Source organism: Vulpes vulpes, chromosome 10 (genome assembly GCF_048418805.1).
Source record: "Vulpes vulpes isolate BD-2025 chromosome 10, VulVul3, whole genome shotgun sequence".
Taxonomy (NCBI): Eukaryota; Metazoa; Chordata; class Mammalia; order Carnivora; family Canidae; genus Vulpes; species Vulpes vulpes.
The window spans coordinates 64,342,477-64,362,013 of record NC_132789.1 but is presented as its reverse complement, the minus strand read 5'-3'; the positions used below and the strand labels follow the sequence as shown (position 1 = coordinate 64,362,013).

The following is a 19,537-nucleotide window of genomic DNA, read 5'->3' as shown; positions in this document are numbered from 1 at the left end:
AGACTGAATATTGGACTAGATATTAGATATGATCTCTCTAGGTACCATCCTATTATATGAAATAGGCAGTTGTAAAAAATAGAAATATGGTTTAAGGTCTAAAGTAAGTATTGGTAAGCAGAATGTCTTCAGTAAGTATTGTACATATGGGAGTCATTGAGGCTAGACCTTGGAGAAAGAATAAAGCTTCATTGTGATTTTCTTGTCAAGCCCCAAATATTTCATTCAATTAAATATTGGAATAGACATTAGTTTTTTGACCAAAAAAAGGTTATTTGATAATAAACTGAAAGATAATCTTGAAAGAAATGTAATTATGCATAAAAATAATATCTGGAACTTATGTAGTAAATTTATCCTGGAGAAATTTAAAGCATTAACTCAAGGTTTGCTCTTGTGACTGTATATTGTAATTTATAGAAGGAAAGGGCACACAGGCTACTTGTATCAAAATGGAGAAATAAAATAAGATTCACATGAAAACTTAATTCCACATCACATTTTAAAATGTACATAATGTAATAGAATTGAGTGTATTATACAAATATTTCATAGAGGTACATTTAAAGAAAAACTATATTTCAAAATTGCAGTGTTTCTAATAGTTTGAATCAAAAAACATTATGGATGATTATTTCTTACAAAAAGGAACACATTTTTATGCTAAAGAGTAAATTTTCTTCTAATGATAAATTATATATTATCTAGGAAAACAAGGGAAAATCGTAGAAGACCCACAGAAGAAGAAAGAGACTTAAATTTAAATTTAGGCAGTAGTTTTAGATTTTTATTTTATTTTTAAAAAATATTTTATTTATTCATGAGAAACACAGAAAAAGAGGCAGAGACATAGGCAGAGGGAGAAGCAGGCTCCATGCAGGGAGCCCAATGCAGGACTGGATCCCAGAACCCCAGGATCACCCTCTGAGCTGAAGGCAGACATTCAACCGCTGAGCATCCTATTTTTACATTTTTAAGTTCTTATCTAGGATTAATGTACTAGTATTTTCCTGTAATGTAAAATAGCAAGTATAACTTAGAAAAAATTGTCATCTGATATTGAGTGAATTGTTCTGCCTTATAAGATAGTTGATTATGTTTAAATAATAGACCAATTATACATCATGAATTCTAAGGTATTAAAATAGTATTTACATATAATAATAAATATATATTAGCTAAAATGTAATTTAAAGATTGCTGAAAAAGAAAATATTTTGGAATTTAATATGTCTTATGATCATACCTAATGAACATCAATTAGCCCACTGAAGCAGTTTAAAGGCCTTCAAGGCAGAAGGAAATGCTAATGAAAATTTGTAGTTGTGTAAAATAAAATGTCCTTTTTCAAATATTTAAACATCTTAAGCAATCTTCCATATATTAAGCAATCTTCCATATATTAAGCTTCCATAAGCTTAATATTTTTAAAAGTCATGAATATTGCCTTTAAGTTTTTCAGAGCTATTCAGAAATAGAATATTCTATTAACTCATTTAGAGTTGGGAATGCATTTGTGAAACTTCTCAAAGGTCACGAAGAAGAGAAACAAGAATGAAACATCAAGTCACACACTGAGGAAAGCTAAAGGATTTGGCATAAGAAGCTCAAAGAAAATAGCAGATAAAGCAGCAGAGCAATTGGGAGAGAACAAGAGGAAAAGGCAGGCAAACAATTCTGTGACGATGGCAGTAGTTAGTAAAAATAAAATAAAGCAATTTACATTTTACAATTACCAAAGGCATTTTTATTTACACTAAATTATATATGGCCAACAGAGTGCCAAGATATATGAAGAGGCCACTGCCTTGGCAGTCATGAAGTAGCTGAAGACTTTTGTTAGAGGCAACACACAGGATGGAGGCCACAGTGCAGTAGAAGTAGGGACAAGGGATGTAGACTACATTTTAAATATTTGATTATGGAGAGAAGATCCTCTACAGTCCTTAAAATGGCCCATAAAACTCTATCTTGAACTCATCCTCTACTACTGTCCCCTTCTCTTAGTTGATCCTAGCATGTTAACCTCATTGCTGTCCCTCAAATATGCCACACACACACTTCTACTTTAGGGCAGTCTGTCTATGTAAAATCCAGTATCAGTGTGTGACATGTTAGGCTAGGAAAAATTAAGGAAACCTTATCAGCTAATTTCAAATATTAAGACACCATTATTTTCAGCCAATATACAGAGAAGGTATAATTACTTTACTCAACAGACTTCAATTCGGTAGAATTACCATGATTTCAAGTCTCGGATATTGAAGAATATTTGACAAAGCATTTCTTCTTCTAGGAATCCATTACATAATAAAACACATAACTATAAAGTAAAATGTAGAGAGATTCCTTTCTGTGTTATTTAAAACAAAGAAATGGAGACAAGTTAAATATTAGTAAGGGACTAGTTAAATTATGAGCATCTATAAAATGAACACACATAATCTTTAATATGAAGTAGTCTGACATTGAGGGATGTCCATAATCTATTACTGTGTATAAAACCTAATTTATATACATAGGCTTTTAGCTATTGAGAGAGTCCAAATACAAATCTACACACCTATAATTGTATTGTATAGAACAAAATCTTGTTTGATTCATAAAGAACTGTAAACAGTGGTCACTCTTACAAAATAAGAAAGAGAAGGGGTAAACAGGATGTTTTATTGCTAATATTATATAACTCTCTATTTAAAAAATTAAATGAGAATGTGCTTCTTGCATAATATATATTTAAAAACAATCTATTTTGAAAAAAATCAGAACAAGTTTTGAATACAAGTGCTATTTTGTATTTAATCCTGACTACCACCACTACCAACAATGATTGTTGACCTGAAGAAAAACTTGGGAAAACCTGATACTGCTATTCATCAAAAGGGCTTATTATACAGCCAAAGCAAGGGAACTCTCTAAAGAGATAAGAGATAAGAAGGCATATCTCTTAGGTTTTAAGAAGAAAGTTTTAAAGGAAATTCACTGAAATAGTAAACAGAGACGGTAAAATCTCTAAAACACTGACCTAAATGTAAAAGTGAGGGAGAATGTGCATTTTTATATATATATTAATTTATATACAAATTTATATATATAAATTTTATATACATATATAAAATATATACATATATACATACATATATAAAATTTATATATATATATATAAAATGGACGCCTGGGTGGCTCAGCGGTTGAGCATCTGCGTTTGGCTCAGGGCATGATCCCAGGATCCGGGATCGAGTCCCACATTGGGTTCCCTGCAGGGAGCCTGCTTCTCCCTCTGCCTATGTCTCTACCTCTGTGTTTCTCATGAACAAATAATTTTTAAAAAATATATATATATATAATCTAAAATTATATATAAAATTAAATATAATCTAAAATATATATTATATAATCTAAAAATTAGCTTAATGACAAAAAAAAGGCATTCAAAAAATAATTGGAACTGAGGGCTGTCAACAAATGAATGAGCTTAGAAGTATATCTTTCAGCCTCATTGAGCCTTGAGATGATAGTAGTCCTGGTTGACAGCTTGACTGCAACCTCTTAAGAGATCCTGAGACACAACCACCCAGTTAAGCCACTCCCAGATTCCTGATCCACAGAAAATATTTAAAAAATAAATGTTTGTGGTTTTAAACTGCTGTTTTAGGGTACTAGCTTCACAACAATATATAACTAATACAGTAAGGATTCTATTCTGAGGAAAATATGAGAAAGAAAAAATATGCTGAAAATGTTTGGGGCTATAGAAGGATATTCAAAGAAATTTAATGTAACAAGAATTCAAAGATATTAAAACAACAGATGTGGGTAAACAAATGGACCAAAATAACACCATGACAGAACTAATAAATAATTTAGAAACAACATTGTACAGAACAGAGAGTTGAAGTTTTAATTGCTCACAGAAAGATCATCACACTGAGAATAAAATATGAAGAAAGCCAAAAATAAAAAGACATAGATTAAATTAATTAAATGATAATAGACATGAATGATAAACTCAATCAAAATATGGATCATCCATGACAAATAGAATAAAAATAAAAAAGTTTTCAAATATATAAAAACAAATTTTTTTTCTGGAACAAAAAATAACTTAATCTGTAGTTTGAAAGGGGCATTGCATTCCAAAACAAATTTATGTGGATTTATTGACTATTAGATGTTTCTTGGTTGAGTTACTGATCAAGAACAAGGAAAATGGTACTCAGGTATCCACACAGAACTCAGTCATGAGGAGAAAAAATCAAATTAGCTTCTAACTTGCAATAGCAGCAGACAATATCATGTATACAGTGAAGCAATGTCACAAAAGCACCAAGTGAAAGTGTTACCTAAAAATAGAAAACACAGCTTTATTCTCATTCAAGAAGGCAACTGACAGATATTCTCAAAAGTGAAAGAATTCAGGGATTACAGGGTCCATCTTCCTTTGAAAAATAAGATTAAAAAGAGCTAATGAACTAGGTAATCCAGACAAGCAGAGGATGAAAGGAACAGTTGTAAAAAGGAACTGGTACTGACCCCTTGTCATATAGAGCTAACGCCACTAAAGAATATAGACACAGAGTCATAAATCCTGTTGTGAATAATAAAAATGGTGAGGGGAAAAGAAGACTGGAACAAGTATAAATATTCTAATTTATTTTATTTTCTTAAGGGGGACTTACTATTGTCTAAAATACATGAAATCAAAAGCACATGTTTTATAATTTACTAAACAACAAAGAAGATATAATGGACAAAACCGGAAGGGGGAGATGGAAGTGTAAATGAGATAATTTTATCATGTCTAGCCAGGAAGCTAGAGGAAGCCAGTCTAAAATTTTGAAGTGAAAACATTTTCATGTAATCTCTTGCTCTATTGTTCAACAATGCTTTTGAGTTTTTAAGTATGTCCCATCTTAGTAAACTGTTTGTAGAAAAATGGACTGAAAAGGAATATTCCCAGCCAGTAATTAACATAGGAATGATTTTTTTATTCATAAAATTATTTTATATATATTAATATATTTCAACAATTGCTTCATAAATTATGGTACTTTTCAAAAATTCAAATTGGTGTTCAACTTCAGTAGTGGTTAAAGTTATATCTGCGTCATCTCAAAAGCAGCACTACAATGTTAACTGTTTCTTTAATATTAATATAAATTACATGTCTAGAGCTCATCTCTTTATGTGTACTATAATAATGACAGGTATTATTAAACTTTTTCTAGTGCTTAAATAAACTTTGTTTAATTAATTGCCTAAACTTTTTTAAATTAAATTTTGCCCCAAGTACACTTATTTATTTAGGAAAAGTAAGCATGATTGGCTGAAGAGTTACCATGTTCACTTCAAGTGATTTCTATTTTGATTATCCTTTCATATAAATGCCTCCTCTGTATAGAAGGACATTTTGATCACCTTTTGATATTAGTTATTCCTCAAAGATTTTTGGATTTCTATTTAGATGTGAATTATGTTTATTATAGTTTTATTTTCCTAATAGTGGCATAGTGAAAAAAATTTTGTAATTTTTTGAAATAAGAGGCAGAGTATCCTATATATTAACACACATAAGTCATTTACATTCTCATTTCTACTAAAAATATCAAAAATCTATTTTTTCAAAAATAGCTTGACTTGTAATATAAATTCATCAGGGACTCATTCTACTAGTTTTGGCCCTGTGTTGTGCTGTGTCCACATGGAAATAGAAAAATAATATAGACAGAATATCTGCTCAAATATCTCTTACTTGGTCAATTCAACTACAACTTTTTAAAAATTATAATGTAAAAATGCTAACTATATCATGAAGTGAATAAATTACAAAACAATATTATTATTATAGTAGTGATTATTTAAATGGCAGAAAGCAATCTGAAAAGACACAGCAATTATACAAGAAAATAAAATAAAAGACATCCAAATTGGAAAAGGAAATAAAACTACCACCATTTGCAGAACACAGTATCATAGAGAGAACCCTAATGACTCTACCAAATAACTGTTAGAACTAACAAATAAATGAGTAAAGTTAGTAGGATGCAAAATCAATATATAGAAATCTGTGGCATTTCTATATACTAACAATGAAATATCAGAAAGAAAAAGTAAGAAAATAATCCCATTTATACTTACATTAAAAAATAAAATAAAATACCAAAGAATAAATTTAATCAAGGAAGTGAAAGATCTATATATTAAAAACTACAAGACACTAATAAAAGGAATTGATGAAGGCACAAATAAATGGAAAAATATTCTGTACTTAGAATGTCCATGTCCAGATCAATCCACATATCCAATGCAATCCCTTAAAAATTCCAATGGCGTTTTTCACAGAAATAGGACAAATAATTCTAAAATTTGTATAGATCCACAAATGACCCTGAATGCAATTTCAAGAAAAAACAAAATTGGAGACTATCACACACTATCAATTTCAAGAAAAAACAAAATTGGAGACTATCACACACTACCATACAACTCATTAGCAAAAGTCCAATCTGATTAAATAAGGGGCAAAAGATCTGAATAGACATTTTTCCAAAGAAGACATACAGATGGCCAACAGGGATATGAAAAGATGCTCAACATCATTAATCATTAACCATCAGGGGGATACAACTCAAAATCACAAGAGGATATCACTTCACATCTGTTAAAATAGCTATTATCAGAAAGACAAAAAATAACAAGTGTTGGCAAGGATGTGGAGAGAAGGCAACCCTCTCACACAGCTGGTGGGACTGTAAACTGGCACAGCCACTATGGAAAACAGTATGGAGGTTCTTCAAAAAATTAAAAATAGAGCAACCTTATGATCTAGCAATTACACTTCAGGATAATTTATTTAAAGAAAAAAAACCTCATTGACTTGAAAAGATATATGTACCTCCATGTTCACTCATTACAGCATTATTTACAATAGCAAAGATATGGATACAACCTAAGTGCCCGCTGATGAGACAATGGATAAAATAATCATGGTATTTAGATGTATAATGGAATATTATGCAGCCATAAAAAGGAATGAAACCTTGCCATTTGTGACAACATGGATGGATCTCAAGGGCATTATGTTAAATGGAATAAGTCAGAAAAAGATAAATGCCATATGATCACTCTCATATGTGGAATCAAAAAAAAAAAACTAAACAAACAAACCAAAACACAACTCATACATGCAGAGAACAGTTAAGTGGTTATCAGAGAAAAAGGGGATGGGAGGGCAAATTGGGTAAAGGAGGCCAATTGTATAATAATGATAACTAGATGTACTATTGTGATCACTTTTAGTGTATGTATACAAAAATCAAATTATGTCGTATCCCTGAAACAAATATATATCAATTTTATCTCAAAAAAGAAAATATCAAAACACACATACACACACAAAGGAAAGTTTTAAAAAGTGTGTGAATCTAAATGATATCTATATTATAAAATAATACTGTCTTAAGCTATTCCAAACACACACACACACACACACTAAAATTCATGACAATAATAGCATATTAAGTTGGGAGTAAATTAAGTTTAAATTTTCTAAGACTCTAGAACTGCTTTGAAAAAGTACCAAATAAATTTAGATTTGGTAAATCAGAAGGCATGCTGTATCTATAGCAAACCAAAAGAAGAGTAAAATAATATATAACTGGTAAGAGAAAGGGAAAATGAAATAGTTTAAAACCTCAACTATACCAGAAAGAGGCAAGAAAAGAGAAAAAACAGAACAGGTAAAACAAATAGAATCAAATAGTAATGCAGTAGATTTAAACTCATATATTAATAATTGCACTTACTTATTAATTAATTAGTTATTAGAGACCAAAGGCTAGAAACAAAGCTAAAATTTGTCAGGCAGCCTAGATAACAGAAGCAAACAATAACAGAAGCAACACAGTTTCACATGACATAAAAGAGACATACCAAAAATAGAATACGTAGAAATATTTTAAGAGGATAGAAAAAGATATGTACACACTAAATCAATGATTCTCCAAGTGTGGTCCAGTGACCAACCTCCTACAGACACTTTTAAAGGTTCCACGGAGTCAGAACTATTTCATAATAATTTTAAAATGTTATTTGCCTTTTTCGCTCTCATTTGCGCAAGAGCTTATAATGCAGTTTTCCAGAGGCTACATGAGGTGTGATATTGTGGCAAATTGAATGCAGAAGGAAATACGGAAATCCATCTGTCTTGTGTTAAGCTAGACATTAAAGAGATTTGCAAATATGTGTAACAATAACCCTCTTCTCACCATAACTTTTGGTTAAAAACTACATTTATTATTTATAAAACTGCTATTAATAGAAAAGCTTTATTTTCTTAAGCTCTGAATGAATTAATAAATAAAAACAAAAATCTTCTCATTTTTTTTCTTTATAGTAAACACTGATAGATATAACCTGCATAAATGAAAGCTGTTTGAGGCGGGTACCCAATAATTTTTACAAGGATAAAAGCCTCCTGTGTCTGAAAGAAAGCTAGTTTGGTATATCAGACACAGAGACAAAGGGAGAAAGCTTTACTACAGATGAAAAGGGACATCTAAAAGTGATAAAATTGGTCAATTTAAAAGAAATGTATAACAATTATAAATTTATATAAAACAAATATCATGGCCTCAAGAACAGTTAAAACAAAAAAATAGGCTCTAAGAACAAAGATCTACAACCTGCAATCATCATGGGAATCATGTATATAGCCTTTTCTCTATGACTATGCTAATAACACGGTCAGTAGAGCATGTTGATTGCAGGCAGTACAGCATCATAAAAAATGAATAGACTCTGAGGCAGGCAGTCCATGAATTTCAGGCCTATTCCAAAACTGGCTGTGTGAATATAAACAAGTTGCTTAACTTCTCTGAGCCTTTGTTCCTTTATTTGTGGAGTGAAGGTGTTTTTGTGTTACTGGGAGGATTTAAAACAATCTTTTACAATAGCTTGTACAACACTGTCACATATTGGGCACTAAAAATGATAACTACTATTGTTTCCTAACAATTATCTTCAATGAAAAGTAGTTTAAAAACTCTCAACTGTTGTGACCAAATCAGGCTTCAAAGAGATTGTTTGAGCTAAACGTTGAAGAAGAAATAGGATATTAATACATACTTTTGAAAACTCTATATACAATTGATTAAGCAGGTAATTTGATCTAGGCAATGCATTTGGCTCAAAAGAGGGAATCTAGATGGAAAGGAAGTTAGAGAAGTTGCCACCCTTCCTCTTTTAATATTACAAATTCTTTACTATCAAATGAAGGATAGTAACAGCGAAATAAACTTAGAGCAAGTCTTACCTTAGAATACCATTACTTTCTCAACAATTCAAAGAAAATGATTCTCTCCCAGTCAACATTTCTGTTTCATCCACTCTCCATCCCAAACAAAACAAAACAGTAGCCACAAAAATATTAAGAGTTTCTTGCAAATGATGTAAATATAACAAATATAAAGTATCACTTAAATATTCTTGAGTCCACTGCTTCAATATATTTTTTATTAACTCTTTAAAAGTTTCCAACATCCCACAAAATAGAACTGAAGCCAAGTGTGTTTATCCGTCAAAGGGCCCTTGCCCATGGCAAAATTAGCATTTGGCTATACTTGCTACAAATATCTATTTCAAAGAATTCCTCCCACAGAAATGAGCCAATGGTCTAATAAAACATTCCTGCCACAGGGGGAGAAAATTTCTCCTATAAGGAAGAGCAAAACTAAAGATGTTAAATTAGGCTGGAGGTTTTCACTCAATAAGTGTTTGGTAAACGTCTACTTCCTTTAGCTGCTCAATGATTGCTATGTTTGACAGTTACATACAAATATGCTGAGTTGCGCTCAAGATTTTTAATTTCAAGGCAAAAGTTCTTCAGATCATACATATTGTGTGGAAACAGGAGTGAGAAGAATTGGATTCTAGCCCCACCTCTGGTAGGAGTTTGATGAAAATTACGTGGGTCTATTTTTTCATCTGTAAACTTAAGAAGCCTAAATTAGCAGATTTGTAAAATCCCTTTTAGCTTTGTACTGGGCATTGTTGCATATCAAAACTAAAGAGTAAACCAGCACCACCTAGTGGAATACAAGAAATTCACCAAGTATACAATAGTGAAAAGCATTTCTACAAGGAAAATAATCCAGAGCTTTATTTTACATTACTTCATTATTTTTTTCTAATGTTGCAAAGACAACATTGAGCAACAAGAATTAACCAGGAACATTTCTCCTAGAAGCCAAGACAGTAATCAAGCTGATATGAAAATGTGGCATTATTTCAATATCTTTCATACTTATAATATTAGTGTCACTTTTCCAGAAAGCAGTATTATCTGAAAATAAAGCATCAGGAGAAAAAAAGTCTTCTAATACTTCTATTTACAATGATATTTCCTAGGAATGTGTCACTTGAAATTTATTTATTAACAAATTAATTCCTGGCATTAAAGAAACATGTTTTTCCATATTAAAGTTTTCTTCACACAGCAGAGATAGAAGCTTCAAAAATGAGAAAACAAAGATAATTATTTGCTCTTACACATTAACATCACATTTATTTTCATTTTTACTCAATATTCAATAAATGAAATACAATTTATTCCATTTTATTTCTGTGTAATAATCTAGATAATCTTGGTGAAAGTCAGGATACTCCTTTGTTTTGCTTATTGCTGCATCCTCAGCAATATTCTAGTACCATGTTCTAGTGCCTAGGAAAGTGCTTAAACATAGAAGGTGCCCAAGAAATTTTCTCATTAAGAAATGTATTAATCAATAAACCTTAAAATCATTACATTCTCAACATAGTATTAATATACTCTAATAAAATACTAATAATCTTAAATGTTAAATACATATTTATTAGAGAGGAAGTAGAATGAGGCAATTAAAAAATTAGATACTATGGATAGACTGCTGAGTTTCAAATCCTGACTTTATCATTTACTAACTGTGTGATCTCAGATAATATACTTAACCTTTCTGTGCCTCAACTATTACCTGAGGAGGGTAAAAATTAACAGTAACTAACTCCTAGCATTTATATAGAAAGCAAATGAGTTAAATGTATAAAGCACATAAAAATGTTTAAAGAAGTTATCTATTACTATATTTATTATATTAAGTTGCATTTTTTCTGTAAATAAAATTTATAAAACAACTTTGTCATATGGCATGATTTTTTTCAAATTAATTTATTTTCAGAATATTTCCCTTAGAAAAATCAATGAAGTCCAACATAAAAATGGAAGAAACAAAGAAAACTAGCTTATAAATTATAAATCACCTATTTTTAATTTGCTTTGGCTATTCATTTAAAAACTAAGTCAAAAATACAACCTCAAAATATGAAAAATTTCCCACAGATATTCAACATCTATTCAAGGAATGTTTTTCCATATTCTGGAAAACAAAATGTTTTACCAATTTTACCTGAGGCTTATTTATGGGAAATTTCAAGCAAAAAAAGCAAGAAATATCATAATGATATCATGACCTTAAAAGTTAAACTGGAAATCACCAAAATTAAATCGAGTTACAAAAGATAGTACAGGAAAAAAAATCAACTTCCAGGGGAAAAAACAAAACAAAACATTTTAGATTAATAAAAAGCATAATAAAATCTGTTGTCTGATTAAAATAAATCCATATTTAAAATTGTCAATTAAAGTGAGCTTAATAAATTTAAACAATTATTTTGACATTCAAAATATTCAAGAATAGCTCCAGATCAAATCAAAGTATTCTATAATCAAAAACTTGCTACCCAAATAGAACAAATTATAGAAAATAAGATTAAAATATCATATGGTAGTCTTTACACTAGCCACAGCTCACAATATGTTTAAACATTAATGGCAATAACAAAAATACATTATTAACTTTATAACTTTCAATTTATAGAATTACATTTTAAGTTGTTATTTTTAAAAAGTATACTTTACATTGTTTCTATTTCTGTAAGCAGTTTCATTAGAATGGAAATCACTTAGCATAAATAATTTCAAATGAATTGCCTTAAACAGATTGATACAGTTCTTATTCTCATTCACTTACACGTAATGAAATTCAAAGAAAAATGCACATTAGTGTTTTCTAATAAAAAAGTAATTAAAGCTAACCTTACACATTTAACTACTGTAATAACTACAGCTTAATAAGAATTAGGAACAAATTTAACTTGAAACTACAAACGTATAATACGTGGTATGGCTTCCAATTTTATTTCACCTCCTTAAGAAATATTGTAGCATGGAATAGTAACCTATTAACTTATAAACACAAATATATCTTTGTGCCCCTTCATAAGAGTTCTTAGCATCAATACATCATTGAAAGACAAAATCTATGCTTTCCCCTAAGCTCAACCAGAATCTCTGTAAGTAGTTCCTGAAGATGAAAAACAGACTCCAAACGGTCTTCAGAAAATCTACTTTTTCATGTATACTCTTCTCACACTCAATAAATACAGTGTTTTCATTGTACCCAACAGACAGCAAAGATGTCTTTTACCTTGTTTGCTCTGTACTACATAAAGATACCTCAAGCACATCAATTAATACTATGGCAGTTTCCACATAAATCTTGCAGATATCCTATCCCAGGAAATCCACTGGTTACAAGAAATCCCATACAGCCCTGCTGGCAATGAAAATGAAGTGAATGGGAGTTAAAGCATTTCTTCTTACAAACAGCCTTTTTCTTTTTTTTAAAGTTTGCCTCAGTGTATGCCAATATAGCAACATACATTATCAATGCACTTGCCTTCATTCCAACAACAACAAAATTATTTCTGTGTTTTTTAAACTAAAAATTTAAGATAAAAAGTTGTATCAAAAGTATCACTATTTCCATATGGGAGAAAATATGAGTAGTCCCAAAAGCAAGCAGCACAGACACACAGGCAAATAAACACATTAAAGAATATTATACATTATATTTTCAAAAGTGTGCCTTGAAATGTCTGTAAAAGCTTGCTTTGTGTAAACAACTATATTTTTCCCATATTAAAAAAAGATCAGAGATGACAGTAACTGCCTTGATCCAACTCTCCTCATATCTCCTTTATTCATAAGGAGCAACAAATAAATAAAAATACCCCAATCTATCCTTCCAGTGTAAATAAGAGATGAAGAAATTACAAGTTGAATTTTTTCTAAATAGGGTAATAACTATCCATAACCAACACAATCCAGGCTACTGGTACAGAGGGAATCCTACACAAACTGGATGGGTAAGTAATAAATGGAGATGCTCCAGTGATAGAAGAACCCATGTATTACCAACAAGGCCTCTTTCCAGAAAGTGAAAGCATCATCCCAAGTGGTATGACAGTACTAACAGCAAGAATGAAAGTTGAATTACAAATACAAATGGCCATGCTCTATATGAAACAAAAACATTTAAAATTGGATCAAATAATAAAACCCAAGTCTATGCTGTATACAAGTACATGCCTAAAACCAAGTGTTTCTAAAGTGTCAATTTTTTAAATGGCTACATAGGCAAATACAAACAAAAAGAAAATGCTGTCAGACAAGGTAGGATTTAGTCTCAGAATGGTAAAGAGACAAAGAACCATACATTTCAAGGCTAAAATTCACAATAAAGATAACACAGCTAAGAATATCTACAAAACAGCATGGAGCAACACTCAAAAATGGAAACAAAAGGATATACAAAAAGAAATAGGCTGATTAATCATAAACAAATTTGTACTAGCTCAGCTCAAGTCTATGGTAGGTCAAGTAAATATAGATCTAAAACAAATGATCCCTAAGGTAGATCATAAAGATAAAAATAAAAACTCTAAAATAAATAAATAAATAAATAAATAAATAAATACTCCATATTCCAATTAAAAACACAATGACCTCTTTTCAAGTACACATGAAACATTCCTGAAAACTGACCACATATTAGAAAATCTCAATAAGTTGCCAAAAGCAGAAACGGCACACAGGTAATTCTCTCATTATAATGCAATAAACTAAAAAGAATAAGAACAACAACACAAAATGGTCTTACCATACAGAAATTTTAAATCTTAGCTACAAGGCAAAATACGTCATAAAATTGTAGAACTGACAAAAATACAGAAATACAAGCAGTGCTCACAGAAAAATTCATAGACTTAAGTATTCATGTCAAGGAATAAAAATTAACTGAATTAAAATATTTAACTCAGAAATAGAAAAGAACAAAACAAGAAAAGATAAGTGGAAGAAACTAGGATTAACGTGTATTAGTGGTAGGAGTGCAAAATGGTATAGCCCATAAAATGTTCCTGGCACTATCTTCCTAAATTACAGATGTCCTTCATGCTGGCAATATATATTGCAGAAAATTAATCTAAAGATATAACTGATAAAGTATGGAAAATCTAAGTATCAGAGTAGTTATTATAGCAAATGTGGAAGACTGGGAACCACCCAATGTCCATCAACCAGGAACCAGTGGAATAAAACCTGGTCCATCCACAAAACTGAAGACTATGAAACCATGGGAAACGAATTCTCTGAACTCCATATCATGTTAAGTGAAAAAAAAGCAAGATAAAGGACGGTACTTAAAATATTCTATATTTTTGAAAGGATTAGTATATATACATATATACTAGTATATATGTGTTTATTTCTTTTTTTAATAATATTTTTTAAAGATTTTATTTATTCATAGAGATGCAGAGAGAGAGAGAGAGAGAGAGAGAGAGAGAGAGAGAGAGGGAGAGACACAGGCAGAGGGAGAAGCAGGCTCCACGCAGAGAGCCTGACGTGGGACTCGATCCAGGGTCTCCAGATCACGCCCTGGGCTGCAGGCGGCGCTAAACCGCTGCGCCACCAGGGCTGCCCATATGTGTTTATTTCTATGTACATGCATACACATAAGGGATACACATATTATTATATACACATATATATGTTACGTGTGCATATATACAAAAACACCTATATATATAAAAGTAAGGCAGCCCCGGTGGCTCAGCGGTTTAGCGCCACCTTCAGCCCAGAGTGTGGTCCTGGAGTCCTGGGATCGAGTCCCGTGTCGGGCTCCCTGCATGGAGCCTGCTCTTCCCTCTGCCTGTGTCTCTTCCTGTCTCTCTCTCTGTCTCTCATGAATAAGTAAATAAAATCTTTAAAAAATAAAATAAAATAAAAAGTACATCAGATTGAGGAGGGCATGTGATGTGTTGAGCACTGGGTGTTATATGCAACTGATAAATCATTGAACACTACATCTAAAATGAATGATGTACTATATGTCAGCTATTCAAATTTAAATAGAAGAAAAAATAAAATACGGGCGCCTGGGTGGCTCAGCGGTTGAGCGTCTGCCTTTGGCTCAGAGCGTGATCCAGGAGTCCCAGGATCGAGTCCCACATTGGGCTTCCTGCATGAAGCCCACTTCTCCCTCTGCTTATGTCTCTGCCTCTCTCTCTGTGCCTCTCATCAATAAATAAAGAAATCTTTTAAAAAAAGAAATGTATATCAGAGAACAAAGTGATAAGGGCAGGGATGAAAGATCAATCTCTTTGAGTAATGCCCTTTTCAATGCAGTTCGGTTTTGAAACATATATCTGTTTTACATACCAAAAATAAAATTTAATCAAATGGGAAAAATGAACTTACTTCCACTACTGCATTTCCTCCCATCCCACTTCCTGAAATTTCACTCTAGACCTTATTTCCTAATGATTTTGGGATGTAGGAGGTGGTACGGATAGTGCCTTTTAGGGATCCAAAGATTTAAACTATTAGTATTGTACCAGAGTAAGATTTTTATCTAGTTCCTGATTTTTATCTAGTTTTTTAAGCAATCCTTGATTATTCATTAGCCATTTATTTAAGCCCCTATCAATTCCCTTGAGAATCTCACAAGTGTAAATAAAAAATAACAGAGAGCTTTAAGCCAGGTAGTAAAAAATATGAAATTTTTATTTTAGAATAATCACACTAACAATATAAAAGTAAGTTGGAGTTTCAGGAGGAAGAAAAGGAAAATTGGATAGTAAAACGTGAAAGCATGAACAGAACACTTTCACAAAATTTGACAGCAAAGGGTAAGAGAGATGGGACAATGGTAGAAGTAGAAAGTGTTTGACATAAGACAGCTGATAAATGATAGAATAAAATATCAGTATAAAAATAGTCACAAAACTGACAATTATGTTTATAGAAAATGAAAGGAATGGTCCTAAATAAGAAAAGACTTTTTCACTGCTGAATTATATGGATTATAAAGATGAGGGTGGAAACAGATATAGATAAATAGGGATATAGATGTACAAATGGAGAGATGGTAAAGATTAAGTAGATTCAAACCGATGAATTCTTTCTTTCATGTGGTGGTTGCTTTATCTAAAAAAGGAAAGGTTAATACAAGCAGTGTACGTAGGCAAGGAAAGGAGTAATGACAGGGATTTTTAGGAAACAGTTATGACAGCTGCTAAGTACAGAAAGTCTAGGATCCATAAAAATATGATGGCATCAAACGAGGGTATTATATTCCCCAGTAGAGCTCAAATCACTACTTGTTAGAAAAAAAGGAATAGGTAAATGATTATACTAATTTAAGAAGCCACTGATAACTGGCCATTTGCCAGTGGTAGAAGCATATTTCCTTTATATATTAAAAATATTCCCATTTCCTTCATGCATTTGGATAAAAGCTTAAATAAGCATGGCATAAATAAAATAAGCAAATTAGTAATGGCAGCATATTCTTGAAAAGGAATAAATGAAACAAGATGTAATAATGAAAAATAATTGTCAATATATTCAAATTCCCTAGTTCTTACCAATTCGAGTGATTTTATTATGTGAGAGTTCAAGATTTTGGATATTAGTGCAGCCATCGAAACCATGAAAAGAAGTCAGTTGATTTTTATTAAGAAGAACAACACAGAGATTTTCCAAATTTTCACAACTGATAGTCTCAATACGGTTTTCCTAAAACAAAAAACAAATGTAAGTAGCTTTATTTCAATGGCTTATTAATGGAACATGAAAGCTTACAAAAAAGAGGAAGGATAAATATGATCTCCAAGTAAATAACCCAATGTCTAACTTTTAAGACAAAAAGGCAGAGTGTTATACTATCTAGATGAAAATATTAAGTAACCTAATAAATAACCAACTGATTAAATATTTCTTAATCTTTTGAATACAGAAAATACAGAGGATCATGTTACAAAATATTTCAAACAATCTAAATGAACAAAAATGAAGATGAGGTCATAGTTCTTTTAAAACTGTTAAAGAAAAAACGCTGAAAAGCTGAAATCCTACTTCCCCTCCTCAGTCCCTTTTGCTCCCTTCCTCTCCAAAGAACACCAATACTGGGGATTAGATATGTTATCTCATGAATAGGTTTACACTTGTCCTACACATACACATCTTTGCAATACATAATATTGGATTCAGTGTCAAGATCATGTGTGTAGGATATAACAACTATTTTATTTTTTAAGACCTGAGAAAAATAAATGGGCTTTTAAGAATCTTAAGTGTGTAGTCCCACAGATTTGCTCTCAAAAATATTTATAAGTATAGCCTTTGTCTAATGGAAGGAACCTACTAAGAAGCGTAAGAAATGCACAAAGTTTTAAAAGAAAATCATGCTCATGGAAACACTGACTGTGTGAACTGAAAAGAATATAAGTCAAGTGAAAAGAAGCTTTTAGCCCCCCACTCCCACCCCACTCCATCTTCTATGGGAAAGAAACAGGCTCAGAAAAATTCTCAGCTGCAAATAGCACTGCTTATGGAAAAAAGAAGTATGCCTTGAGAATGTCAAAACCCCAGTGGGCAGAACCAAGAGTCATAGAAAACCATTTTCATGGAGCAGAACTGAGCCCTTATTAAGGAAATGATGATATGTGCTCAGCTATGGAATAGGGATGCTATGGGCTTCTTGTTTTCTTTCATTTTGAATGAGAATAGCTATTGTAATTAATCAAGGCTATCTCACCACTATATATCAGTGTGTGTGGGGGGGGAGGGCGAGGGGACAGGAAGAGAGGAGATAACTTTTCATTTTATCTCACAGATCTGTGGGTTGAAAGAACTCTATCTGAGCAGATCATCTCTACTTGGATCTGATTTAGATGAGAAAACTTGGCGCGTTAAGTCTAAGCTTGATGCCACAAGATGATGAAACTCTGGGATCTCTGGGACATGAATGTATTTTGAATGTGGGAAGGATGTGACTTCTAGGGGCCAGGGGGTAGACTATGGTAGATTGTTACTTGGATAGGACCCAATAAACCTCACAACCCAATATTCATACATCCGCTCAGTCCCCTCTCACAGAAATTCAGGCTTGGCCAATAGAATGAATAATAGCTAGCATGGTGTCAGCAGATGCTTAATAAACTCTTGCATACTGGAGCTTGTCTTTTTAGAATGCTCACTCTTGGGATTGGGCCACTTTAGAGAAGCCCCCAAATGGAAAACACACACACACACACACACACACACACACACACGGAGAGAAAGAGAGATTGAAATCCCAAACTCCCAAGGCACCAGACAAATAAGAAAGGCATTTTGGACATTCTAGCCCCTGCTTCAAATTACACAAGAGACCCCGTCAACAAAACATGAAGCAGAACACCCAGACAAGCCTGGCCTCAGTTCACGGCCAGCCCACAGAACCATGAGCAAATAAAATAGTAGTTGTTTTAATTTATTAAGTAATGTCATTTGTCATACAGCAAAAAGTAAAAAAACACAATAGCTATATCATCTGCAAATACAGATAAGTGATTTTCCTAATTATCTTTCCTCGATAGTTTTCACAAATTTTCTTTGACCCTTGATATCTTTAGATATCAGAACCTGAGTTACAAGGTATTATAGTAAATATTTCTTCAAAATTGTCATTGCCGAAATATAAACATAAATCTATTTTCTATTTTATAATAGGATAAATAATGAGAACAGAGGACATACCTGGGCATCAATGTGCTTCAGTTTTTTACAGTTACTCAGGCTGTGCAAAGAAATTAATCCACAGCGTTGAAGAGACAGAAACTGAAGATTTGGACACTCTGCTAGTGTGGAGAGACTACAACCTGGCAAATCTTGAAATGTAACTGTTGTAACCTATAATATTCAGAAAATTGGAGTACATAACATTATCTAACAATAATAAATATAAACTATATTATATTAGCTTTGCAAAATTGCTTTTAAATACTCCTCAAAAAAACTAATGATATGTATTGAAAATCTCATTTGTTAACAATGCACTTTCAATTAAGCTATCTGGGCCTCCTTTGTCCTCACATAAAAAGGAAAAATATTGTAATCATCCATGACCAATTCAAGTTCAAAAGTCATGTGCATAAAAGCAATAATAATATCATCTACTAGCTCACTCCCTGATTTTTCACTAAATTCACTTTCTGAGTGAATTATTTTGGCACTATTTTCAAGACTGTACTACATAGATGTTTAAGATCTGTATTTGACAGTATCTCCTAGGGGTACTGCCACAATAGATCAGGGGATAGATTCTGGGTCCAA

General features: G+C 31.9%; 1 protein-coding gene across 2 annotated transcripts in view; it reads right to left on the bottom strand.

Annotated features, from left to right (window-relative positions):
* LRRIQ1 (leucine rich repeats and IQ motif containing 1) overlaps positions 1-19,537 on the bottom strand; it is a 219,139-nt gene that overhangs the window by 172,347 nt on the left and 27,255 nt on the right. For both annotated transcript variants that reach the window (XM_072724514.1, XM_072724515.1), the window contains exons 9-10: positions 18,962-19,114; positions 16,807-16,957 (exon numbers count right to left, since the gene is read on the bottom strand). In XM_072724514.1, coding sequence (XP_072580615.1) covers positions 16,807-16,957; positions 18,962-19,114 — 304 coding nt within the window. The remainder of the gene's footprint in view (positions 1-16,806; positions 16,958-18,961; positions 19,115-19,537) is intronic.